The sequence below is a fragment of the Pungitius pungitius genome, chromosome 18 (genome assembly GCF_949316345.1).
Source record: "Pungitius pungitius chromosome 18, fPunPun2.1, whole genome shotgun sequence".
In the NCBI taxonomy this organism is placed as follows: Eukaryota; Metazoa; Chordata; class Actinopteri; order Perciformes; family Gasterosteidae; genus Pungitius; species Pungitius pungitius.
Window position 1 is genome coordinate 1,588,963 of NC_084917.1, and position 25,567 is coordinate 1,614,529.

The following is a 25,567-nucleotide window of genomic DNA, read 5'->3' on the forward strand; positions in this document are numbered from 1 at the left end:
GAGGTTCAACCTCGTACTTTGTTGTGGCCTCAATCTGCGTGAGGAGACATTGCGTTCATTCCAGATCCGTCCAGTCACTTGGACCTCGTAGAGGAACCAATGTGCTCATATGAAACGGCACCAAAGAAGCTCAGCTGGGATTTGCATATCGTGACGTATTAAAGTGGCCACTGGCTGGCACATCAATATAAAACCATAATTTAAAAAAAAGAGTCCAATCTGTCTAAAATTGCTCTTTATTAGTGAGTTGACATTTAAGCATACGTAACACTACGAGGATTGAAGGCCTCGTGGGACCGCAGCTCACATGTCCTGGGAGGCGCCCGACGTCCTGGCCTTCTTCTCCTTCAGGATCTTCTTGCTCTCCTCCCTCCGGCGCTTGTTGACGGGGTTCCGGGGGTCGTAGATCTCGAACGTGTCCTCGTCCGGCGCGGCGGCGTCCTTGACTTTCCTGCTCTGCTCGTCGAACTGCAGAACGTGGCCCATCCTGGAGCAGAGGGAGAGAAGACGCACTGAGGCACTAAACCTGTCACCCAGCTTCCCCTCACTCAGTCCACAGAGGCCTTGTGTACCTTTGTGCATCAAACACAAAGAAGGGGCATTTCTTTGAGCCTCGTGCAGGTTCTTCTCAGACGGCTCGTATTTATGAGGCATCTCAGCGGCCCAGGGCTCCAGGAGGAAAGCCGCGGCCCCTCGAGGATGGACGCTCATGTGTCTTTCATTTCCCCCAGAGAGAGATTAGAGGATCAGGACATTCCTCACGGGGGGGGCACCGGTGTCAGGCGCCGATAAAACTTACATGATTTCTTCAGCTGCTGTTTGAACGCGATCGGTAAATCTGAGCAACAAAGCGGGGGCCACCAATCAATCGTGCGGGTCCTTTGTGAGCCGCGCCATGTTGCCGACCGGTGTGGGGAATCGTTTACTAAAGAACCCGAAATGTTGGACTGGGTTCAGGGGAACGTTTGGCTCCAACCTCCACCTACTTTGATCAAACTGAAACATCTCAGCAGGTTTCCCTTTGGTTTATGACCAAATCGCTGACCTGATGACACACACTTAGCGGGTCGCGTTGCGTTAGCGTGCTAACGTCAGCATGTTAGCATGTAGCTCAAAGCAGCGGCTAACACCACCCGAGCTAACTGCCAGATGCTCCATCCGACCCCCCCTCCCTCCGCTGACGTACATCATCCCTCAAGAATGAACGTGGTTCGCCCAGCGTCTCTCTCTCATCTAGAATGTCACGGCTAGACTCTGGCAGACCCCCCCCACACCCCTCCCCCCCCCCCCCTCCCGTGTCAGCCGGCCGCCTCCCGTAATTTGTCTGGCAGCCTGTGTGATGACGGGCTGCCGGGGGCCCCGGGACGTCCCGTCAGAACCTGCTGCCGCAGCGACGGCAGGGTCCTTCGCCTCAATTTATTTTCTCTCCTTAATGCTCGAGTTGGGGAGGGTAGTGGGGGGGGGGGTGTTTAAGGTACAGTACGGAAGCAACTCTGTGTGCCAGTGGAGGCCGTGAAAGAGGAGAGGGGGGGGGGGGGTGTAGACACAGACACAGATGGAATAGTTTACCTCCTCTGGCCCAGACTTGACTTCCAATGTCTGACCCGCTGTAACCGCCCCCCCCCACACCCCGTCCACAGCACCTAGCAACTTGAGAGTGGCACGGACCCCCCCCCCCCCCCCCCCCACACCTGGCCCCGACACAGTGAGGCGTCTCCCGTGTCCATCAGAGAGAAGACTTGAGATTAACACCAGCGACACGTTCTGTTTTTCTAAAGCTCTTCGCTGGGATTCAAACACCTGGTTTTCATTTCAGCTTTGAGATCTCTGGTGAAAAACAGAATACGAAGGAAAGCGCCGCGTCAGGGCTGATTTCCTGATGGAGAATCTGGTGGCTGACACACACACGCACACACAACATGAACTTTCACACACATTCATCAGATCTCCATCATTCCTACCAGGAGGATTTTAGCGTCTCAGTGGAGTGTTTTTGTTTCCACGGCTTCCAAACCTCGAGCTTCCGAGTGACGGCAGACCCGAGATCAGCGTCTAACAGGGACGCGGTAACGAGGCCAGCGTCAGAACCTCAACTACGGTCACAATAACACAACACTGACCATCCTTTGTCGTCGTCCTCGGCCAGCTCCTCCACGGCGTCCTCGGGAGCCTCCTCGGTGATGGCTGAAGACAGCTTGGACTTGAATTGGTTGAGGAGGGCCAGAGTCTGGGGTTGGGACAAGAGGGACGGACGTCAGCTTAAAGTAGACCAGTGGAGCTGGACATGGTCGGGTGCTCCTCCCACCTGCTGCTCCCTGGTGGAGCCTTTCTTCAGCTTCTGTTTCCGCTGCTCTTCGTACTTCTTCCGTCCCTCCAGGTATTCAGCCACCGCCTCGTTGGGGGGCTTCTCGTCCGCTGCGGAGACAACGGAGACAACAGAGACTTTTGCGCTTCGCTCACTGGATCGAAAAATATCACACCGAATCATGGATGTAATGACCTCCTCCACCTGGTTGGAGGAAAACAAAAACCTATTCAGGAAGTGCATTAAGGTACTAAACGGAAACTTGAGTGAACCCCGTCGCCCCCTGTGGACTGAAGGGGAAGTGTCTCCTACACCTGGGTCCCTTTAGAAAACCTCTCATTCCTCACAGTCCTGGTCCTCCCCGAGGGTCAAGCAATGCATTGTGGGTCTCCACAGAGGAGAACCTCTGCTATTTGTTCTTTATGAGATCTGGTTCCAGCTTGTTGAAGTGATGATTTTCGGGATTTAGTTTATATGACTGATCAACAATTTGTATTCATATACCAATGTATATGTATATGAATACAATGTATATGTAAGTATATGTATATGAATACAATGTATATGAGTACAATGTATATGTAAGTATATGTATATGAGTACAATGTATATGTGTGTATGTATGTGTATGTATATATATATGAATACAATGTATATGTAAGTATATGTATATGTATACAATGTATATGTAAGTATATGTATACAATGTATATGTATACGCGGTGTCCTCCTCTGCGGTGTGTGTAGTTGTTTCTCATCTTGAGCGGGAGACGCGATGACGTCATTCGGGCTGTGAGGTCACAGAGTGTCAGACGGTGAGCAGTCTGCTGGCTTCGCCAAAATAAATGATGTCACAGAGAAAACATAGACGTCCACGGCTGTTTAACGCATGGGAGGAAAAAATGAAGTAAAGTTGATCGTGAAGGCTAAACTATAAAAGTATGAATAATGTGGATGTTAAATAATCAACCTGCTCCTTTACTTTTCTTTAAAAAGAGCTGCAAACACAGCAGAAAGGACCTCTCAGACCTGGGGGGCGACGCAGCGGGGCTCTGCACGACATCGGCCGGGATCCTTTGGGCCCGGGTGTTGTGGGGACAGTGCTTTCTTATTTTTGGCCCCGCCCCCCCCTGGCCCCCGGTCACGCCAAGAAGGAGAGAACCAGACTACAGGAACATGCTGTGATTTATGTGATGAAAACTCAATGAGGAAAATTTTTAAAAGTCAACAATTCGCTTTCCAATCAACGTCACGCCGGCTCATGCCAGCAGCCATGTTGGCGGGGGTGAGGAGGGGGGGGGGGCGCAGACGGTAAAACTGTGAGGAGGTCAAATCCCATTTATAGCAACATTACAGGTAGTACAAAGTCTTTATTGTGTTTTAGCTTTTAACAAACTTTCTGTATTATGTGGGATCTTCTGCTGAAGAAGAAGATCATTAAAGAGAAGCACACGGAGACGTCAGAGCAAGTCACCTGTTGCTGTGTTGAATGGGACAGATTTACGGCGCGTGTTGTCACAAACACACAAGGACACAACACGGCTCTGCGTTTAACATGTCAGAAGGTGAAAGGAAACCAACCAAATGATCCACTGACATCCATCAATGAAAAGATAACTGTTAGATGCAGCCGTAAAAGCAGTAAAAGCAGAGTTTCCATATTTATAGCAGACCCCCCCCCCCCCCCCCCCCCCGACCCTCCCCCCCTCAGTGCCCAGTGGCCCATGACATCTGATGGAATTAACTTTCGCTTCCAGCACAGCGATGTAATGAGAAACTCTTAAAGGAACTCCTGCCTGCGGCGAAGCTGCCAGAGGAGCACAAAACAAAAAGGTCTCTTGCACCTCGTCAGATAATGGAGCAGCTTAGGCTGGGGTCCAATGGGGGGTTGGAGGGGGGGGGGGCTGGATCTGTTAAGAGAAGGCCCCTCTGTGCTTTGAGTGTTTATAGAAACAGCTCAAGTCTATGCAGATATCACCAAGAGCCTCAGTTAATCTTTGTGTTAAACCGAGTGCTGTGTGGATGACGTGTGTTTGCAGCATCTCACAGTGTGTGCGTTTTATTTAGTCTGAAAATGATAATACATTAAATAATTTAAAACTGTTTGGAAAAAAAAAAGTCAAAATATGTAAAAATGAAAAATGTTTGAATTCTTTTTAAAATAAAGTCGGGTTGAAAAATTTAAGGAGAAAATGTCCAAATATGTTTTATGGAAAATAAAGACTAAAAATATTTTTTTTAAAAGTTCAATAATTTCGGCCACAATAAATAAAAACGAGATGAAGAATCCAGAAGTGCAAAAGCGGCGACTCGTCTCCGGGACTCATTCGGGCCGTTATGTTTGACCTAAACGGACCAATCAGCAGCGAGTCCTGAGCGGGCCCAGTGTCTGTGTTTAAAGAAATAAAACCAGGAGTTTCTGTGGCGACAACAACAACGTCTGGTGGTCCTCGGTACATTCTGGCAGTCGGTGATCCCACAGTTAGACCGGTCCCTGCAGACCCCCCCACGCCCCCCCCGACGGACCACTTAGTTTGGTTGCACAACAATACACACACAACCTCAAACAGACCTCTGTGCCCACGCGGGTTTGGTAAGAAGATTGGCGGCATTGTGACAGGCTGCAGTGTGGTGAGCGCGGGTAGGGGGGGGGGGGTCAGGGAGGGTTAAAGCTGAAAACTAACAAACACAAAGATTTGGATGTCCAACTCTGGTGGCCACTCAGCAATTTTCATCCGTGCAATTTTCTGGGAGGGGGAGGGGGGGGACGACGCCTGCAACTAGTTGACAAAATCAGAGGGTTGCCTTTCTTAGCATTCATTAGCAGAGAATGTAGCACGGACCACCCATCCAGAGAGCGAGCTCACTGCGGGACCTCTGTGCTGGACGTGGAGGGGCAATAAAGGAATAAGAGGTTCTCACTCACCCTCCTGGTCTTCTTCTGCTGGGGGTTTGGGGCCTTCTTCTTTCCTCTGCTTTATGGCCTGTAGTTCCTTCTTGAGCTGCCGCGACTCTTTCCTCAGCTCATCACTGGGGGGGGGGGGGGGCCACGTAACAAGAGTTCAAACTCGGCTTTTGGCTCAACGCAAGCTTTAAAAGTCTCCTTGTGTTTTGAGAAGTTAAGACACGATGCAGTTGTGTGTGAGTGTGCACAACCATGGGATTCATGTGAATAACTGTAATTCTCCGTCTGGATACTTTGCCTCCAAAGACCTCACAGACTTTTGTTCTTTTCTCAGGTCAAATTGTTTGCATATTTAATTGGAACTGGATTTGCTTCCTCTGTGTCTCTCCAGGTTTCAAGTAAAATAATATGTATATTTATTCATTGCATGTTTTGCTGTTGGGACTGACAGCAGTCAAAAGGCCAAAATGAAGTGGCCAATCTCAAAACGGTTGCCCATAGCAACCTTGTGACCCCTACTGTCCAACCCGGCATGTTCATCATCAAAGCAAACTACAGAAAAACCCTCAACGTGCCCGGTGTTCACTAAACAAATATCAATTGTTCTGCCCCTTCAAAATGTAACATTCACGGCAAATTACGTCATGAAACAGACACACGCTGCGTGCGAGTGTCGGAATGAAGACAGCGTTATAAAAGCCTGTGCTACTCCACTACAATTAATGGAGCCTTGATAAAATAATTGCTCGGCCCTCCAGGCGGCTGGAAAACACTTAAAAGGGTGTCGAGTGAGTTGTTTTGAAATGACTAACTGTAGCAGGATTCAGATTTTAAAGCATGCAGTACGCTCAGCAGATCTAATCGGGAGGAGAGAACTGCAAAGAAAACCAGGTGTGTATCGCACCACATGATGTTTAAAAACATGTGTAGGCTTTAACATGAACTATCAAGTGTCGCAAGTAGAGACCAACAGGCCCCTAGTCAAGACCAACAGGCCCCTAGTCAACACCGACAAGCCCCTATTCAAGACCGACGAGCCTTTAGTCAAGACCAACGAGCCTTTAGTCAAGACCAAGGAGCCTTTAGCCAAGACCGACAGGCACCTAGTCAAGACCAACATACGCCATGTCAAGACTGACAGGCCCCTAGTCAAGACCAACAGACGCGTTGTCAAGACCGACAGGCCCCTAGTCAAGACCAACAGACGCCATGTCAAGACCAACGTGCCTTTAGTCAAGACCGACAGGCCCCTAGTCAAGACCAACATGCCCCAAGTCAAGACCAACAGGCCCCTAGTCAAGACCAACATGCCCCAAGTCAGGACCGACAGGCCCCTAGTCAAGACTAACAAGCCTCTAGTCAAGACCAACATGCCCCAAGTCAAGACCGACAGGCCCCTAGTCAAGACTAACAAGCCTCTAGTCAAGACCAACATGCCCCAAGTCAAGACCGACAGGCCCCTAGTCAAGACCGACAGGCCCCTAGTCAAGACCGACAGGCCCCTAGTCAAGACCAACATGCCCCAAGTCAAGACCGACAGGCCCCTAGTCAAGACAAACGGGCACCATGTCAAGACAAACAGGCACCACCAACGAGCCTCTACATGTACATCAGAGCACAGCCCTCTGGATTAAACACCACTTCTTACCGACAGACTTTCCTGGAGTGGCCCAACGTTAAAGCACTTCGGTCCCCGCTCATGTCCGGCCTTCCTTAATAAACTCCCTGACATCTCGACGGGAGCAAGCCGAGGCACACCCTCGACTCATCCAGCTCATCCAAGACTAAACGCTAGTGGTCTGAATGCTAATTGCGTTCCCATCAGCGTGATTCGAGGCCGCTGCCGGTTGCAAGAGCAGATATGTTATGTTAGGAAGTGATAATATTTTCGCACTCCCCCGACGGCTCTGTTTTTGTCCCGTTCTCAAAACAATGGCTGCCTTTGTCTCTTACATCTGCTTCTCTGGGACTGGCCACTCATTCAGATCCCCTTTTCATAAAATGTCATTCTTCTGTTTTCCGTCCATCCAAACACTCGAGTTACCTTTGGTGTGACGAACCGAAGGTGGGCGAGACAATCGGAGCACTCAAAGACGGTACCTCGCAAGAGGTAAACTGGATCCTGCACCTCGAGTCAAGATCCTGACACAAAATGTCAAGTTTCTCTTCAGTTTAAGGTCTGTAGTAGTCAACCACAAAGGTACTTTGACTCTCAGTGAGGTATTTATGATTTTCAGGTTTCTTAAAATGCCGCTTTTTAAGGACAAAGACAGGAACAAAAGTCAATCATTTGATGCAGTTGATTTCTCCCAGGACGACATATGAGGCAATAGCTGTAAGTCCCGATTGTGGATCAAGTTCTTAAGATGCTGGATCCTAAACCTCCCACAATGCAACTTTCGGGGAAAGCTTCAGTCTCCAGAACCGTTCTTTTGACCAAGCTTAAGATCCAAAAACCTGCAGACCTCCCGTTTAAAGTGGGCTTGCAGAGCGACACTCACACACATCGTCTGCTCTGTGTTTTCATAGCGAACGCTGTCCAACGATGTCCCGTTCTTAAAGCCCTTGCTGGCAAAGAGGAACAGAGGTCACAAGAAGATGAATTGTTGCATTGTGTTGTGTGTGCTGTATATACAGGGTTTGTTTGATCCGCTCCCTTTAAGTATACAGTCGCTACACATCGTTTGATCCTGAAGTTCAGAAAGGCTTCCTGACACGACTTGTGTTTTAGTGAGAAATGACTCGAGGCTCCGACTCGGCGCCTCTACGCATGTTCTGCCGAGGCGAGGAGCCCTTTGGGCCGGGCGATCGCTCTCCGCCTGCCCTGACACGACGCCGTGCCTAAAAACAAGAGACGTATCCGCGGCAACAACCAAACAATCGGCGCCACAGTCCCCGGTGCCAAGAAAGAGAAAGGACAGGAAAAGCCCCGGCAACACCTGTTAAGACACACCTCAGGGCTCAGCGAATTCCTCTCCACTACTGAGGTGTGCGTTAAGGGCCAAATGGGGCCAAAGTCCCTGGAGGTGTCCTTCAGATAGCACGTCCACGACGACGGGATGGACGGGAGGTCGCCGTGACCTTGACCGGTTCCCCATTAAATCCAACTGTTTGTGACAAATTTGAGACATTCCCTCCAATCGTTTCCTGGATTTCGCTTTCACAAGAAAGAAGAAAACCCCACTGGTGAAGACTTGAAGGTACTTCAAGTCACTCAAAATATAAGACTTAAAATGGCGTTCACATTTTCAGCTGCAGAAACCTTGATGAAGGATGTATGGAAGCGTGAATGGAAGGAGAGCTTGAGAGTGCGATGGGCCGAGCAGAGATCAGATGTAGTCATTAAAGTTGAAGAAGCAGACACATGGCGGGTGCTTTTATGTGAATCCCTTCTGGTCTAGCAGCTACTGTCCCTCCTCACAGTGAAGCCCAGAGAGCTGCGGACAATTAACTTTTCATAAAGAAAGCATACGAAGTGTTTGGCAGCCGACCAGGAGCCTCTCTCTCGTGAGTCCGGACCTTGCGTTTAATTCTGCGGCGTCTGGCAGCGGTCTGAGGCCGACACAGGAATTCAACAACCTTGTAAAAATAGTCCAGCGAAGACTGAGCGGCTCATCAACAATCGCTCTGCAGACTGTACAGGCAGGCCTACTGGGGATTCTTTTGGTCTTCTCATTCTCCTTCATGGAGACTCTTGAGGAACTTGATTACTGACGATATGAACCTTTAGGGGGACCGGTATATTTAAAGTAGAACTCAACCCCCGAGGAAGCAAGCGGCTTCTCCCCCGCTGGACTCGACACAGTCTGACAACCCAGCAAGTGATGTGGATGAATGTGCTGGAATAACAAGATGAGGTGGGGGGGAGGGGGGTGGGGGGCACTCCATGGCTTGGTCAGAAGCCAGGAGGACTGGGAGCCGGAGTGGAGGAATCCAACCTCAACACAGGAATTTGCATGACTTTGCAGAGCGATGTGGACCGACGCGTCGCCCCACGCAGCGGGCCAGAGGTCCGGCCGGAGCCGTCGTCCCCGCGGAGTCTTCCCCTGACGCTTAGTCCACAAGTCTCCTCAAAGAGATGTTTATGTTCATCCCACCGTCTGGAAGACTTTCCAGTGCGCCGTAACGGGGGGCGGACCGGAGACGCGTAAACCCGCCACTTCCAAAACACACACACAACCCCGCTGCCAGGAAGCGGATTATCCCCGGCAGCGGCTCCTCAAGCCCTGCGCCCCCCCCGCCCCCACCCAGTGAGAGGCCGATGGCGACAGACGTGCAGCCAATTAAGAGCTCGGCGTCCCGCTCGGCGCCGTCGTCCTCAGAGACGGCGGGTCATGAATACAAATGACCGGTCCGCTCACAACATATGAAAGAATATTCTACAATGAGAGTAAGAAGGGGTCTCTGGGTTCGGGGGACTCACAAGAGAAGAGGAGCAGAACGGTTGAGGTGATGGTTGGTCGCTGTGAAGCAAACAGAGGGACGATGGAGGAGAACCTTCCGTGAAGGGTCTTCATTTAATGAGCCGACATCACGTGGAGCCTTCAGTCCTAATCGGGATCATCAAGTCCGCACCACTGAGGACGCACTGTGCACCCGTCATGTGATAATGAGAGACGATAAAAGTACCAGGATGTGTCAATGTGGACAAGTGGAGGGGGGGGGGAGAGATTTCATCTGGCCCCCGGAGACGTAGGACAGTTCAGGGAGACTGTTCCAAGGTTGTCTCGGGCGAGACGAAAAAGGCAGTCGAGGTAGAAAACACACACACACACACACACACACCTCCTCTTCGGTGTTCCTCGGTGTGCGCAGAGAGGAAAAAGCTCAAAGCCGCGGTGGGCTTCGCAACAATGCCCCCCTTTGTCTGCGCAGCAACACTGTACCCGCCGGCCTGCCGTTTGATGCCCTGCCAAGACAAACCGCTGAGTCGGGTTACACTTCTTGTAGCAAAACAATCTGCGCTTGTGTTTAATATACTTCAGTCTGTCAGTCCATCTCACACACACACACACACACACACGCTCCTTATCCCATTAGCGCTAATGAGAGAAGGGTATGTTGATAGCTTCTTGTTAGAAAGTTATGGAGGAGATAATCTGCCAACCAGCGGCATCAAAAGGAGAGCCGAAAGACAAATCACTCCTTTCTCACTCTCACACACACACACACACACACACACACACACACACACACACACACACACACACACACACACACACACACACACACACACACACACACACACACACACACACACACACACACACACACACACACACACACACACACACACACACACACACACACATTCCTGTTTCCAATAGCCGGTCCACTGATGTCGGTCCAATGAGCCACCACTGTGTGTGTTTTCATGTGTGTGTGCGCAAGAGAGCAGGAGATCCATGCGAGTCAATCCCAATGTCAACCGCCCCCCCCTTAAATATCTCCCAGGCAGTGTTTTAACACACGAGGTCCGGCTCCCTTTAGATGTCTCATCTTTCCCTTTTCCTTACAAGGTTTTCAAGTTTGACAGAAAAATATTTTAAGCAAATAAAAAAGTTAAATGTTGAAAGTTTGTATTTGTTATCTCTGTGTTTCACGCAGCTCGACAGCGCCCCCTGGCGGTCGTCCTGCTTAATTACAACCAGAGCAATGACTTCGAAGAAGACCTGCCGACTACTACTGAACCAAAGCTGCCCCCTGCACTGAAGGTCAGAGGTCAAAGACACGCCGAGGTACCTGCGGCTGCTCTTCTTCTCCGGCTGCTCTTCCTCTGACGCCTTGTCGGCCTCTCTGTATTTCTTCAGCTTGTTGCTGACGAGCTCCCTCCTCCGCTCCCTCTCGTCGGAGTCGTCGTCCTCCTCCTCCCGTTCCTCGTCGTCTTCAACGTCGCCGTCTGCCGCGTCGTCTGCCTGGAGGACACAGAGAGAGACTTACGACCGGAGCGCGGCGCCCCAGGGAGCGCAGCTCAGACTCCGACTTACCTCGGCGGAGTCTCCTGTCGTCTTCTTCTTCTTCTTCCTGAGAGAGGAGCAAGGAGAATGAATGGAGGCGGAGGCGGTGGATGCAGGACTATCGACGGGTCAGTAACTGCTTACTTGTTGACCGCGGGGACAGAGCTCAGCTGGGGGTCGTCTTTCAGAAGGTCGTGGCTGCTTTTGCTTTTTCCCCTCAGCGTCTGAAGAACATTTCATAAATGTCAGAGTCCAACTACCACAAAGCCTTTTTAAACACAAACTTTTAAATCAGATGGTCTTGTGTCCTCTGTTGTCATGACTACGGGTTCGTCCTGGTCCGCTTGTGATCCAGAACCCGCTTTGGTAACGAGTCTCTAGTTCCCTGCTACAGTACCTGGCTCACTTGATTCACCATCTCCTCCTCCTCTTCAGCTTCTTCTCCAAAAGACAACAGGCTGAAGTTCCTGTTAAAAAAAAAAAAAAAAAAAGAGTTTTCACGCAGGCAGCAAGAAGAATCGGGAGCAGAAAGGAGAAGAAGACAATAGAAGATCTACTACGACCTGATAAATCATTTACCGTTCACTTTCATCTTCAGCTTGACAATGTGAGGAGATCAATGATCAATGTGTCTGAGTCATGCTGTCTCATTATGGGCCATCGAATAAATGAATATATCAATAAATTAGATGAAGATCAAGTAAAATGAACAAAAGAGACCCAACAAATCTAAATAAAGAGTGAGAGCAAAGGATGAGGTCTGATTTCTCACTTTGTGGCTCTTGACTGTGATTTCTTTCCCTCCTCTTTGTCCTTTTCCCTCTTGGTTTTCTTGGTTTCACGAGGTATGATGTCATCAAACGGAGAGTGAAGCACCTGGAAGAGACGAACGCTGCTTGAACTCAACACCTAACATTCGCGGAGCCGGTTGCAAACGTGGCGGGAGAAGAGATCACCTCTGCCGTTTTGATCTTGTGGGGATTCAAAGGTCTTTCCTCGTTGTTGCACTCGACGTCTGCCAGTCGGAGCATGTTGTAGACCGTGTCTCCTGTGACCTGCAGCATCAAGGAGAGGGAGATGAACATGATGAACATGAAGAATCATTATGCCGATCTGGCTTCATGCTTGTGGGAGGAGTTTTAAAGATGCCGGATGTAAATATAAAATGTAAATTACTGTTCTGAGTTCTTTGGACTCACCTTTCCGAAGATGGTGTGTTTGTTGTTGAGCTCATCCGCGCGTCCCAAAGTGAAGAAAAACTGACTGCCGTTGTCATGTGGGCCGGCGTTCGCCATGGCAACCAAACCTCTCCGGTTGAAGCGCAGTCTGGAGTGAAATTCATCCTAAATAGAAAGAAAGGTGATTTAACGTCGATGCCGGCTACGCTCTCCAAACGTCGAGTAATAACGGAGTGCAGAAGCAGTCTGACCTTGAATGGACGACCGTATATGGACTCCCCACCCGTTCCCGTCCCAGTGGGATCTCCCCCCTGAACTATGAACTCAGGCACCACTCGGTGGAACACCGTTCCATCGTAGTAACCTGGGGGCAGAGAGACCCAAACGGCACACATTCATCGAGTATTTCTGCACCTGCTTGAAGGTGCAGGCCTGCACCGCAGAGGCAGACCTCTGCTCTTCTGTCGTGTGCTGCGTTCACCGACCGGACTTCGGGCAGCTTTCCAGGAGCTCTGCACGCTGCGGAGAGTGATTTTGAGTGGCTCGGAATTCTTACCTTCCAGGGACAACTGCACAAAGTTCCTGCAGGCTTTAGGAGCCTCCTTGGACCACAACTCGATGTCAATGTCGCCCGCCGAGGTCTTCAGCAGCACCTGAGACGAGAACACACATTTGGGCGGTTGAGCAAGAGATAATAACCATATTCACGCATTTACGGAGCGAGTAAAATGATTAACGGCTCTGGCATTTAATTCGACACGAACTACGCCATTCAGCCAGTTTAGAGTAGAACAGTTATGACTAATGGATGAAGTGTGTGGTTCGAAATGCGCATTAAAGGAAACGTTCGAAGTTAAGAGCAGAAAGTCGCGCTCACCTTTCCATTCGATGGAGGTTCTTGGATGTAAATATTACTCATTCTGCCGCAGAGGTTTTGTCGAACACTTGATACTTGGAAATATAACAAATCGTTCTGTAGACCGTTTTATTGTGTTTGCGTCCCTCGCTTTTTTTATTGAGTAATATTATGCTTCTTAACTGAAGCCATATTGGCCGTCCATGTGAGCTCTTTGTTTACTTCAGAGTGAGTGGGGGAGGAGCGTTTATGAATAAATAGTTTTTGTCTTTATTTCTTCATTAACTAGCGTTTTAATCACTCACTATGTTTATATGATCTATATGCATTATTAAACTAATGTAAGTATAATATAAAAATATATTAGCGGCAAATCTATACTAAGCACATTTGTAGACACCCCTAATTTTGACTTTTGGTTTGACCCGAGTGTCCCATGACAACAAACCCCCAGAAACACATGAACACTTTAGTTCCACGGCAGTTGAAATGCTTCGGGTTGAGACCTTAAAATATGTTACAAATGTGATAAACTCATAACGTATTGTTTTTGGAGCAGCAATAATTTATGTTGAGCCCCGGAGGAATACGCCGTGGACGTTGCTGCTGTTCTGTTTTTGTATCATCTAACATTCTAACTACATATTTTAATGACAATAAAAAATATAATACATAGTTAGAAAATTATCTTAAAATAAAATATGGCACCATATGAAGGAGTTCGCCTTAAACCAGTCAGAAATAATTCACAAGTCTAGTCGCCGAACGAAACGGAAGTACCGAGATCCCGAGCGGACACGGGGGGAGATTTGCAGCAATGGCGGAGGCTGAAAAAAATGTGGAACTTAAGCGAAAAGCCGAGGACGAGCCGGACGGGGAAGGGGATGGAGAAGAGGACGAGTGGGTCGGACCCCTTCCAAACGAGGCGTCCACGGCCAAGAAAAGAAGAGGTTCGTCTCCGCTGGTTCGATACTTGTGCGTCTGTTTGGCTCCTGCTGAACGATGCTAACGATGCTAACAAAGCTGCGGCTAACTGTCGGGTTGTTTGCGTTTTGTTGTTTTTCCCTCCAGTGCTCGAATATGAGCGCGTTTACCTGGAGAACCTCCCCTCGGCTGCGATGTACGAGCGGAGCTACATGCACAGAGACGTCATCACACAGATCGTCTGTTCCAAGTGAGTCGATGGTCTCTGTGTGCCTTTGTGTAGCTGCGATGTTCCACACATCTCCCCTGTTTAGTTGTGCTGTACCGTAATTAAAGCCGCTTTCTACTGTAATTCTAACAGCTCCTCCTGTACAGCGGCGACTACAACCAAACCCGTACAAGTAGCTTTGCCTTTTTGTTTATTTATGAGGTTCTTTCTGTTCTTTCCTCCTCTTTTCAGGACGGACTTCATCATCACATCCAGCCAGGATGGCCACATCAAGTTTTGGAAGAAGAAGGAAGACCACGGAATAGAGTTCGTCAAACACTTTCGCAGCCACCTCGGTACGCTTTCACCCCATCTCAGCTTTCCCAAAAGCGTCCCTGGCAGGATGCAGCGTGTCGTGGCGTGTGCGCTCAGACTCACGGCGTGTGCTCGTCTGTTTGTGTTGTCTGCAGGTGTGATAGAAAGCATCGCGGTCAGCGCCGAGGGAGCCCTCCTCTGTTCTGTCGGCGACGACCAGGCCATGAAAGTATTCGACGTCGTCAACTTTGACATGATCAACATGCTGAAGTTGGGGTGAGTTGTTGTTGTTGTAGTTGTGTTTCACGTGCGGCAGGTGAAGGCTTCGAGAGGTGCACTAAAGGTACTTCTCCCTCTCCTCTGATTTAAGCTTTCACCCGGGCCAGTCCGAGTGGATCTACAACCCCGGGGATCCCATCTCCACGGTGGCGTGCTCGGAGAAATCCACGGGGAAGATCTTCGTCTACGACGGCCGGGGGAGCAACCAGCCGCTGCACGTCTTCGACAAGATGCACTCGGCGCCGCTGGCCCAGATCCGCCTCAACCCCAAATACCGGGTCATCGTCTCCGCCGACAAAGCGGGGATGCTGGAGTACTGGACCGGCCTCCGGAACGATTTCCGGTTCCCCAAGTACGTGCAGTGGGAGTACAAAACGGGCACGGACTTGTACGAGTTTGTGAAACACAAAACGTACCCGACCAGCCTCGCCTTCTCCTCCGACGGGAAGAAAATGGCCACCATCGCTTCGGACCGGAAGGTCCGGATCTTCCGCTTCCTCACGGGGAAACTGATGAGAGTGTTCGATGAATCGCTAACCGTGAGTTCTACCGCACTCCATCACGCCGTTAGATATAATGTACATTACTAAATAGTAACATGACGCTGGGTTCAAACTTATTTACTATTATTAACAATTGTTAATCATCCTATACTTTTATAATGCAGCACTCATTTTACATATATATATATTTGCATATTATAGTGGGGTTTTAATACATTCAAATCTAATCAATTGTTTCTAGATCGGTAGATAATTCGACAGCTGTTTGTTAAATGGTTAAATGTAAATGATCTATAAACACTTTACCGTGCTGGTGCTTTTTAAAGTTTTTACCAATCATGTATCAGCTTGTTAAATAGTAAATAATGACTAAAGTATCTTTACAACATTTCAAAATATGTTTGTCTGTGATTTCATAGTTTTTATTTCTGGTCCATTTGTGTAATGTTTGTTGATGTTTCACACAAAAAAGTTTTTTTCACTAACAAATAGTTTAGAAAACGATGTGAATAAATGATGCAATCAGGATGTAACTGTCTGTTCTCAGCTCCGATTGAACATAAAACTGCCTCCTCCAGATGTTCACAGAGCTGCAGCAGATGAGGCAGCAGCTGCCCGACATGGAGTTCGGGAGGCGGATGGCTGTGGAGAGGGAGCTGGAGAAGGTGGACGGCATCCGACTCACCAACATCATCTTCGACGAGACCGGCCACTTCGTGCTGTACGGGACCATGCTGGGCATCAAGGTCATCAACGTGGAGACCAACAGGTACGCAGGCGCGACTGAAGCCCCGGAGCAGCCGGAGCTTCTAGCTGAGCTCAAACGTGGGATGAATGTTCTCCCAGGTGTGTGCGGATCCTCGGCAAGCTGGAGAACATCCGCGTGGTGCAGCTCGGCCTCTTCCAGGGGGTTGCGAAGGCCTCCCAGGTGGCCCCCACCGTGGAGATGAAGGCCTCCGACAACCCGGCCCTAGACAACGTGGAGCAGGACCCCACCATCTTCTGCACCGCCTTCAAGAAGAACCGCTTCTACATGGTGAGGGACCCGACGTCTTCAGATTTTTAATTTTTTTTAAACTAATTGAATCCAATTGAGGTCAAAGGTTAACCTCTCAAGTCCGTCTCAGTCCTTGCGTTTCCTTTTTTCTTTTCCTTCTTAAGTTCTCAAAGAGAGAACCCGAGGACACGAAGAGCGCCGACTCGGACAGAGACATCTTCAACGAGAAGCCCTCCAAGGAGGAGGTGATGGCCGCCACGCAGGCCGAGGGCCCCAAGAGGGTGTCCGACAGCGCCATCATCCACACCACCATGGGGGACATCCACATCAAGCTGTTCCCCGTGGAGTACGTCCTGCAGAGCATCACGCCGCCTGCTCCCGGGTCACCAGATACCAACGCGCCTGTGCTCTTTGCTTTCTTCCAGATGCCCCAAAACGGTGGAGAACTTCTGCGTCCACAGCAGGAACGGCTACTTCAACGGCCACATATTCCACCGGGTCATCAAGGTGCGACCTTCTCCACCCGTTGACCCCTCGACCCCCCCCCCCCCCCCGAACTCCCAGCCGCTTATCTTGAGCCTTTTTGTCTTTTGTCGCCCCACCGCGCAGGGCTTCATGATCCAGACGGGAGATCCCACGGGCACGGGCATGGGGGGGGAGAGCATCTGGGGGGGCGAGTTCGAGGACGAGTTCCACGCCACGCTGAGGCACGACCGCCCCTACACGCTGAGCATGGCCAACGGGGGCCCCGGCACCAACGGCTCCCAGTTCTTCGTCACCGTGGTGCCGACGGTAAGAGACAGTGTGTGTGTGAGGATCATGTTATCGCTTCATAATGAAGACCCCCCCCCCCCCCCCCCTGTTTGCGTAAAGAGACTAACGAGCGGTCGCGTTGTGTCCCTCAGCCGTGGCTGGACAACAAGCACACGGTGTTTGGGCGGTGCACCAAAGGGATGGAGGCGGTGCAGAGGATCTCCAACCTCAAAGTCAACCCCAAGACGGACAAACCGTACGAGGACATCAGCATCATCAACATCACCGTCAAGTGATGGCACGTCCTCCTCGCGTCCTGTACAGTGATTCCTTTTTGTTTTTTTACCAGATTGAGTTATTAAAGAATGTTTGGAGCGAAACCTTTTTTTTTTTAATGGGGAATTATTTGGAGATTTCTGTTTGATAATCTGACAAACTACAGCGAGTTGGCTGTTTGTTTGAAGAAGACGACGAAGCAGCCTGAGGAATGTGGGCAGTTTGTTTATTTTACATCAACAACATTACAAATAAATTACAAAAAAGCCGCGTGTAACAAAGGTCTTGATGCGCGTTGTGCTTCTACGTTAAAAAAGCCAAACAAATGTTACACAAACTACGTGGAAAGGCTTTTTACATGTGCATTTTTTTATTAGTATTTTTAAACACATAGTGCACATTACATAGCAATGCATGAAGATGAAATCAAAGTCTAATAACGGGTCCTTAATAACAAGTGTCAGTGTTTATGCTTAAAGTTTCACATTAAATAATGACTGGTGTAACATCTCCAGAACTTAAAAGCATCGGGACATCATGGGATCAAATCCCTCAGACAGAGAGGCAGAAGACCAGAGGCTCCGCCCACAAACAGGCAGAATCGGTGCAATAAAAAAACAAAAAAACTAATAACAGTAACTAACAGGAAGCCACGTCCAGACCAGCTGTGGCATTAAATAGGTTCACATAAGAAAAGACAAGTTAAGACGCGATGCTCACGGGACACGGAGGACGAGTCCCGCCGAGCTGCTGGAGAGAAGCTGAGGAGTCGACACACGAAGCGGGGGGGAGGGGGGGGGGGGGTTTAAGTCTTAACTCAGGTTTATTTCTCAGGTTATTTATTTGTATTTTGGGTGAAGTTACAGGTAGTATTTACAGCTCTGTTGTCTTTGCCCACATCGAGTCTATAAAAGGGGGCCGGGCGGCGCCCCTTGATCCACTTCCTGTTAGGCCACGTCCAGCACGCCGGCGGCCACCAGCTGCCTGGAGAGCCAGTCCAGCCCCTCGTGGAGCCCCACCCCGCTGCGCGCGTCGCAGCCCTGGATGTGCCAGCTCCGCCCGCAGCACAGCTTGTGGAGGCTCAGCAGCTCCGTCATCTCCTCCACCGACACCACGCCGGGGACGTCCTGCAGGCACAAAGAGGAGGACGGTCACCTCACCAGACGACACCTGGGGGGGGGGGGGGGGGGGACGCACCGCTCCTACCACTCCTTAGTGTTTGCAGCACCTGTTTGTTTGCAAAGATGAGCAGCAGGGCGTCTCGCAGCTCCTTCTCCGTCAGCAGTTTGGCGAGCTCGCTGTGGGCCTCCATCAGCCGGTCCCGGTGGCAGCTGTCAATCACAAACACCACCGCTGCACGGAACCAAAGCAAAGCGTTAACTTCCAGCGGGCGGCGTTGGAAGCGAGGCGCTGGGGTGATGCTGCGTACCCTGCGTGTTCAGGTAGTAGTGCTTCCACAGGGGCCTGAGCTTGTGTTTCCCACCAACGTCCCAGATGGTGAACTTCAGATTCTTGTATTCCACGGTCTCCACGTTGAAGCCTGCGGAGGGAAAGGAACACTCGGAGCGTTATTCACAGCCTCCTGCGGCGGCGGGGGGGTCGTGATTCACGTCGAGCGGCGTCACCGATGGTCGGGATCGGCTGCATGAACTCGTCCTGCTTCAGCTTGAAGAGGATGGTGGTTTTCCCCGCTCCGTCCAGCCCGAGGGTCACCACGCGGATCTCCATCTTCGGCCCGATGTGGACCCGGTTGTCCTGAAGCAAGAGCACCTTGTTACATACTGGAACGCGGGGGGGGGGGGGGGGGGGTAGATGGAGGGTAGTAGGGGCGCCTACTTTGGTGAAGGTGACGGGGATGCCGGCGTCCAGCTGGATGTGATCCGCCAGCTCCGTGAACTGATGCTGCTGCTTCTGCAGCGTCTCCAGCAGACAGTTGATCTCCTGCTTGGCCAACACCACCCTGCAGTCGTCCTGCGTCACACACACACACAGACACACACACACACACAGACACACATCACCGTACCGCACGTGCGTCGGCCCGGCGGTGGAGGAGGGTCCCGCCGCCTACCTGCTGCAGGGTCTTCTCGCAGTGCATGCAGGCGGTGGAGACCTGCGACAGCAGGATGGTCATGTCCTCCTGCTGCTGCCTCAGCCAGATGAGACGCTCGCGGACGTGCGCGTCCACCACGCTCAGCGCCATCTCCTCCTGCCGGCACAGCGTCTCGTGGAGATCCGCAAAGTACGCCCGCACGCAGGACCGGGCGCTCTCCGCCGTGCCGGGGACCTGAAGGGGGCGCCGGGGGAGGGCGTCAACAGAGGGGGAGGGGGAGGAGGAGGAGGAGGAGGAGGAGGAGGAGGAGGACATGAACGACATGAAAGCCTTACGTGCTCCGTGTGCGCCATGCCGACGCCGTCCTCCACGATCTGCTCTCCGCCTTCTATCTGCTGCACGATGCCCACCAGCTTCCTGGAGTACTCGGACACTTCGTCCGTGAAGGTGCGGATGCAGTGGGCCATGTCCAGGATGGAGGCGCGGATCTGATTCGCCTCCGTCTCCAGGACGGCGTGCTGGAGAAAAACAAAAGAAATGAGGAAAGCAGCAGCAGGGGGGCTCGTGCCCCCCCCCCCCCCCCCGAGGGCCGAGGCTCTCTGGGGCTCCGGCTACCTTGTGACCCTGGTGCTTGCCGTACTCCTTGCACACGCAGCACATGAGGGGGCCCGACTGGCACACCTCCTCCAGGCAGACGAACTCGATGGCGTGGACCTGGTGCTGCGAGCACAGCGTCTTCTCGTGCGGCTTGTCGGCCAGCGGCACGCGGCGGTGCTTGGCCAGCGTGCGGGTGGAGTGGGTGAGCTGGGAGCACTCGGCACACAGGTGGGTGGCGCACACGGTGCAGTACATGGAGGCCGTGTGGCTCTCGTCCTCGTCACACCGGATTATACACTGGGAGGGGGAGGGGGAGGGGGGGCGATTAGCGCGCGAGAAGTTCAAGCGACCGGGCCGCGTGAATGTGGGTGGGCTTACTTCTCCCATGCCCTTCAGGGACCCCTCCGCCATCCCCGGCTGGTTGGTCGCTCCGTTCTGGAGTCGCTCCAGCAGCTCGAGCAGAGCGAAGTTCTTCTTCAGACCCCAAACTCCAGAATCCCCTTCAAAGAGGTTACAAAGAGTGAGTGAAAGAAAGTACTAAAAAAAAAAGGGCGAGAAGAGTTCAAACCTCCATAAAAGAAAACTATTTTTTCCTCCCCACCCACCCACCCACCCCGGTAACCGTGGTAACGGAGGCCCCTCTCAACTCACCCAGCTCGGTGACCTGTCTGTCGAAGGGGCAGCGCACCGCTCGGCCGTGGAGGGGCAGCCGGGTCAGACAGTCGTGGCACACGGTGTGACCACAGAGCAGGAGGCGGGGGACCTTGTCCCCCTGGAGAGAGAAGACGTCCTCACACACACCACACTCCAGCACCTGTGGGGGAACACACACACACACACACACAGTCAGTCATTGCATGCCCTTCCAGCGCAGAGGTGAATGGGCGCTTTTCAATGAGAGGAAAACAACGTTCATTAGTAGGGGAGCTACTGGAAACCAGCCACTTCGAGTCATAGCATTTGACATCATTGACCCCGGTGATTTCTAAGAACAAATGCTGTGTTGACATCGGTTCGGGGGTTCCAGCACTCACGCATTACGTCACTGCCACACAGACGGAGTCCGCCTGGCTAACCGGTAGCGGGCTCCGCGCACAAAGATGCGCTGGTTTTTGCACAAATAAAACAAAAGATAATCGAGAAATACATTTGCAATACAGCTACACAGAGCTCCTATAGATTGGGCTGTTTGCATACATGGTCGGTCTGCCCCCCCCCTCCAACCAACAAACGCAGCAACATTCATCCAAAATCAGAAGCCACGAAGAAGAGGCTGCTGTCGATTCTTTCCCGCTAACGAACACAGTCAAGCGCACGCCTGGTATTTAGTGACAATAGAAATGACCTTCACAGTGCTTCCGTGAGGTCCCCTGCCGTGTCGGATACACGGCTCCATCGTCGCTACGGCGCCCTGCTTGTTTATTCCTGCTGCGGCAGCGGCCATTCTTGGTCGTCGCAGCGGTCTGAGCGGCTGCGAGAGGACAATCCCGCGAGCACTTCCGGTTTCACTCGGTGAACCATATACACATAAGGGGCCGTTCCTTCTTCTGTTTACGGTTTTCTTCCCCGTAAGAACGCAACAAAGTGACTAATATTAGGTCAAATGTATTTTTTCTCATTAGAGGGCAGTAATCTCACACACATTTTGTCAATTGCTAAAAACTTGCCGTGCATTCTACATCCTGCTATATTGCGCATGCGTTTTGCAACAGTCACAAAACTATTTAGCTAACTCCGGTTGAAATATTTATCCCACCACTAATGAAATAAAACAATTATTTGGTTATGTCGTCCGAAAAAATATAATTATGCTGACTACAAGTACCGAAGGACAACGCCGTTGTTTTTAAAGTGACGTCATCATTGCGCGCCTCCCCTCGGCAGTGACGTTAGCTAGACGGGACCGCAGTGCCGAATGAAAACTCTTAACCGTTGACCCGTCTGCGCTGATTTAACGGTAACTAGTTGTTTCACATTTTACCTAAGGTTGTTGTTCTGGACGTTATTGTAATATTTAAAATACGATCAAGCGAGTTCCTCCATATTTTCATTATTTGGGTTCTTGGGCGCGTAAATTCGCAGACTTCTCCATTTCACCATATTTGTTGTCCTTCATCCATCCGCCTCCGGCTCAGGTGTCCGCACGCTGATGTCTCAACAACCGCAACCCCCGCTGCCCTCCGCCCCGGACTCCCCCGCACTCCTGGTCACCAGCAACGTGCAGAAGTATGCCATCAAGAAGAAGAAAGTGCTGAGCGCCGAAGAAGCGGAGCTGTTCGAGCTCACGCAGGCGGCGGGCATCACCGTGGACCAGGAGGTCTTCAAGTAAGGCTCGCGCCCCCAGCAGAGGACGCGGATCCACGCTGCACCGCCACTGCGTTCACACTCTTGTCCCCTCCTTCCTTCCTCTCCTCCTCCTCCTCCTCCTCCTCAGGATCATCGTGGACCTGTTAAAGATGAACGTGGCTCCCCAGGCCGTCTTCCAGACCCTGAAGGCGATGTGCGCGGGCCAGAGGGTCGCTGAAGGCTGCGGGGAGTCTTCAGCCGCCCCCCACGCCGCCACGGCGCCCGCCGAGGTCAGAGGTCAGTGACAGTGAGGGGGGGTCAGCTCCTCCTGAGGTGAGGCGCCGTTCTGCCACAACAAAGGGGGGGACATGTTGGCTCTGGATAGAGTTTCTGATCTTATCGGTAAAGATAAGATAAAGAAACAAATTGCCCCTTTACCCCCCCCCCTGTTAAATAAAGATAAAGTTTATTAAACCACCATATTTAGTGCAGCATAGTTCTGTCTGCAGAGTGAAAAGAACTCGAGGTTGATGTGTAGAAAGCGGCTTCAAGAGTTCTTTAAAAAAAAAGTGTTTTATTTCTTTTCCTCCCAATCTGCTGTCATTCTTCCTCACTTCCCTTTCCAAGCATGCAAGACTTTGGCATTCCTTCATTTAAGTACCGAACACGCTGTACCCCCCCCCCCCCCCCCCCCCCAAGCGGAAGCCGCTCTTCACTCTGTGCGCCTCTCGCTGCTTTTTCTAATTTCCTCTTCTGTCCTCCCGGGATTCTGTTTTCTGTGCCTCCTGTTCACTGAAGACGAGGACTCTTTGGTCTCTGGAAAGAGCCCTAAGCCGCCTGCAGCCGCCCCCCCCCCGCCGTCCGGCTCCAGGGCCCCCAGAGTCGGCACTAAGGTTGTGGTCTACGGCCCCCAAGACGCTAGTTCTCCTCACTCTCAAGGTCCCCCACCCGCTGCTCTGTGTCCGCCGCCTCCATCCGTCTGCCTGCTTGCCAACATGAGGGGGGGGGGGGGGGGGGGGTTGTGTGCCCCTCAGTGCATGGACCACCACCGCATGCCGTGTGTTGAAAGTGTGTGATGATGAGGACACATGTAGGATCTCGTGGATATAAAGATGCTCTGAGTGAAGGCTGTGTTTTCATGATCCTTCTGCAGTGTGCTGCACGCTAACAAATCGTTAATTCATTATTAACTAAGAATTCAAATAACAGGAGTCAAACTGAGCTTTTAGTTTTACATAAGCGCCCCGTCTGCTCGTTTTCAGTCCTCACTGCGAGGGGGTCCGAGTCCGTCACAAAGCCTTTTGTCCCCATTTGAATCGCTTCGCTCGCATCATTGAAACACGTTTATGAACGGAGTCACGTCTCCATGTCCTTCAAACCTACAAGAAGCTCCCGAGTTGGAACCGTTTCCCTTCTGCCCCACGTCCTCGTCCTGTCGTCTCAAAGACCACGTTGTCTTAACCTCTGCGTGCGTGTGTGTCCCCCCTCCCTCCGTGTCCGCAGTGCGCAGCAGCAAAGGCGCAGCGGCCCCCGGCGAGAGGAGCCGAGAGGCCTCCGGGCAGCGGGCGCAGCGGCAGCCCAGCGCCACCAGGGGGCAGAAGACCAAGAGCTCGGGCAGCAGTAGCTCCTCCTCCCAGATAAACTCCACGTGACGTCACCCTGTCTGTAAATACATCGCTCTTCTTCTACGTTAACCCTCCCCCCCCCCCCTTTTCTTCTTCTACCTCCACACAATGGAGGCTAAAGGATTACAACATTTTAAATACATGGACAGTCTCTCGTAGTAAAACGCTTGCTTCCTTTCTGCTAATCGTCACCCGCTTACGTTCCACTTGATTCTAGACTCTACTGGACTCTACCAGTGGAATCAGGCTCTGTGGGGAGAGAGTCATTAGAGTCACTGTGATGGAGGAAAATAACATATCATAACTTATTTAGATGTTCTTCTTTTAATGTCTGTATTCAACGTGCAACCTTTTTTTATATAATGGTTCATCTTAAATAAATTTAACTTCTTCTTCCTTCCTGATTCAACCCTTTTTTGTACTTAGTTTTATCTCTGGCTCTTTTTCTAAGTTGAAGATTCCCTCCACACACATAAAACATTCGTTACATTCTAAAGACTTTTTTCGAACATAAGACCTCGCTGCGTTCCTCCAGCTCTTTGTAACCTTCTCATTTCCGGTTGTTTCCTCACTGGTTGCGATGGAGCTGCTGCACCCATCGGCTCGGCAGCTGTCGTGTTGTCGGTCCCTCGCTGGATGGACGGCGCCTCCGTCGGCGCCGTGAGGAATGCGGCTTCCTTTGTGACGGAGTGCTCGCCGCTATCGATCTCACTCCAGCTGAGACGGTTCAATCGATTTAAAAAAATTATTCCCCTCTGCCCCGTCGGCTTGGAGGAAAAAGTCTGTGTTTTAACTGTTTGAGGAATATTTTCAAAAATAGCCTTTCTGATCCTACTGCCTGCATGGTGCAGCAGCCACCACACGGGGGCAGTAGAGGCCCACAGCAGCTAATAAGAAATGAGCCCAAACATCCTTTTCTATTTAAAAAACAAAAGCGTGTGTGTGTGTGTGCGTGTGTGTGTGTGTGTCCTCTCCTCTCATTCACTAGCAGACTGATGGTCCAGCTCACAGGTGATGCTTTCACGCAGCTGCAGGGCCTTTTTCTTTATTTCTGTATTTAATGCGGCCGTTTGTCCCGGTTATGAGCCGCTGCCTCTCTGCACCGACGGCAGCGGGCCTGTAATTGATGGCACCTTATCGCTGTGGTGTAGCAGGTTTAATGGGGCCTGACGGAGCAGGAGAAAGCAGCACGCGACCGGGGAGGGTTGCATGCCTCCCCCACCCCCCTACCCCCCTCCCCCCCACCGCCTCTGCACATCAACGTGTGCGAACACAAACAGGGGCCCTCGTGATTAGCTCCATTCCTGCTGTTATCAGTGGCCACGGTAGCGTGTGTGTGTGTGTGATATCAAGGAGCCTCCTCCCCCCCCCCCCCCCCCCCCCGACTCTCCAATTCCGCAAAAAAATAAATAACCGCTCTGCAGCTGTTGGCCCCCGTTTTGCAGGGAGGAAACTAAGCGTGTTTGACAAAGGTAAACGGCTGGGAATTTATCCCAGCGACCTGCTGCCCGCCTGCAGTTCCTGATGTGACCTACGGGGGTCAGTGTGGG

At 51.4% G+C, this 25,567-nt stretch overlaps 4 protein-coding genes across 7 annotated transcripts; 2 read left to right on the plus strand and 2 right to left on the minus strand.

Annotated features, from left to right (window-relative positions):
* Window positions 1-220: 220 nt before the first annotated feature.
* cwc27 (CWC27 spliceosome associated cyclophilin) lies at window positions 221-13,434 on the minus strand. The gene is made up of 14 exons (XM_037484397.2): window positions 13,223-13,434; window positions 12,902-12,998; window positions 12,597-12,709; window positions 12,367-12,510; window positions 12,124-12,222; window positions 11,940-12,043; window positions 11,565-11,634; window positions 11,312-11,391; window positions 11,198-11,234; window positions 10,953-11,125; window positions 5,232-5,335; window positions 2,306-2,415; window positions 2,121-2,227; window positions 221-487 (listed from the first exon to the last, which is right to left on the minus strand). The coding sequence occupies exons 1-14, from the start codon at window positions 13,262-13,264 to the stop codon at window positions 304-306; spliced, it is 1,464 nt and encodes a 487-aa protein (XP_037340294.1). The 5' UTR covers window positions 13,265-13,434; the 3' UTR covers window positions 221-303.
* Window positions 13,435-13,899: 465 nt separating this feature from the next.
* Window positions 13,900-17,565, plus strand: ppwd1 (peptidylprolyl isomerase domain and WD repeat containing 1). Its single transcript, XM_037484394.2, has 11 exons — window positions 13,900-14,151; window positions 14,273-14,375; window positions 14,586-14,689; window positions 14,804-14,924; window positions 15,019-15,466; window positions 16,009-16,199; window positions 16,277-16,466; window positions 16,592-16,773; window positions 16,853-16,934; window positions 17,037-17,219; window positions 17,333-17,565. Exons 1-11 carry the CDS (start codon window positions 14,019-14,021, stop codon window positions 17,474-17,476), a joined length of 1,881 nt encoding a protein of 626 aa, XP_037340291.1. The 5' UTR covers window positions 13,900-14,018; the 3' UTR covers window positions 17,477-17,565.
* A 695-nt stretch (window positions 17,566-18,260) lies between these two features.
* Window positions 18,261-22,222, minus strand: trim23 (tripartite motif containing 23). Of its 2 annotated transcripts, none has more exons than XM_037484396.2 (11): window positions 22,204-22,222; window positions 20,758-20,920; window positions 20,485-20,606; window positions 20,125-20,403; window positions 19,845-20,027; window positions 19,528-19,743; window positions 19,293-19,427; window positions 19,082-19,211; window positions 18,886-18,996; window positions 18,685-18,809; window positions 18,261-18,583 (listed from the first exon to the last, which is right to left on the minus strand). In XM_037484396.2, the coding sequence occupies exons 1-11, from the start codon at window positions 22,204-22,206 to the stop codon at window positions 18,404-18,406; spliced, it is 1,647 nt and encodes a 548-aa protein (XP_037340293.1). In that variant the 5' UTR covers window positions 22,207-22,222; the 3' UTR covers window positions 18,261-18,403. The 2 variants fall into 2 exon arrangements, with proteins under 2 accessions (XP_037340293.1, XP_037340292.1); XM_037484395.2 differs by lacking the exon at window positions 22,204-22,222 and adding an exon at window positions 21,452-21,607.
* mzt2b (mitotic spindle organizing protein 2B) lies at window positions 21,901-24,421 on the plus strand. 3 transcript variants are annotated; one of them, XM_062558733.1, is made up of 5 exons: window positions 21,901-22,063; window positions 22,242-22,431; window positions 22,541-22,689; window positions 23,191-23,285; window positions 23,896-24,421. In XM_062558733.1, the coding sequence occupies exons 2-5, from the start codon at window positions 22,256-22,258 to the stop codon at window positions 24,031-24,033; spliced, it is 558 nt and encodes a 185-aa protein (XP_062414717.1). In that variant the 5' UTR covers window positions 21,901-22,063; window positions 22,242-22,255; the 3' UTR covers window positions 24,034-24,421. The 3 variants fall into 3 exon arrangements, with proteins under 3 accessions (XP_062414717.1, XP_037340295.1, XP_037340296.1); XM_037484398.2 differs by having other exon boundaries at window positions 21,903-22,063; window positions 23,191-23,331; XM_037484399.2 differs by lacking the exon at window positions 23,191-23,285 and having other exon boundaries at window positions 21,943-22,063.
* The last annotated feature ends 1,146 nt before the right edge of the window (window positions 24,422-25,567 follow it).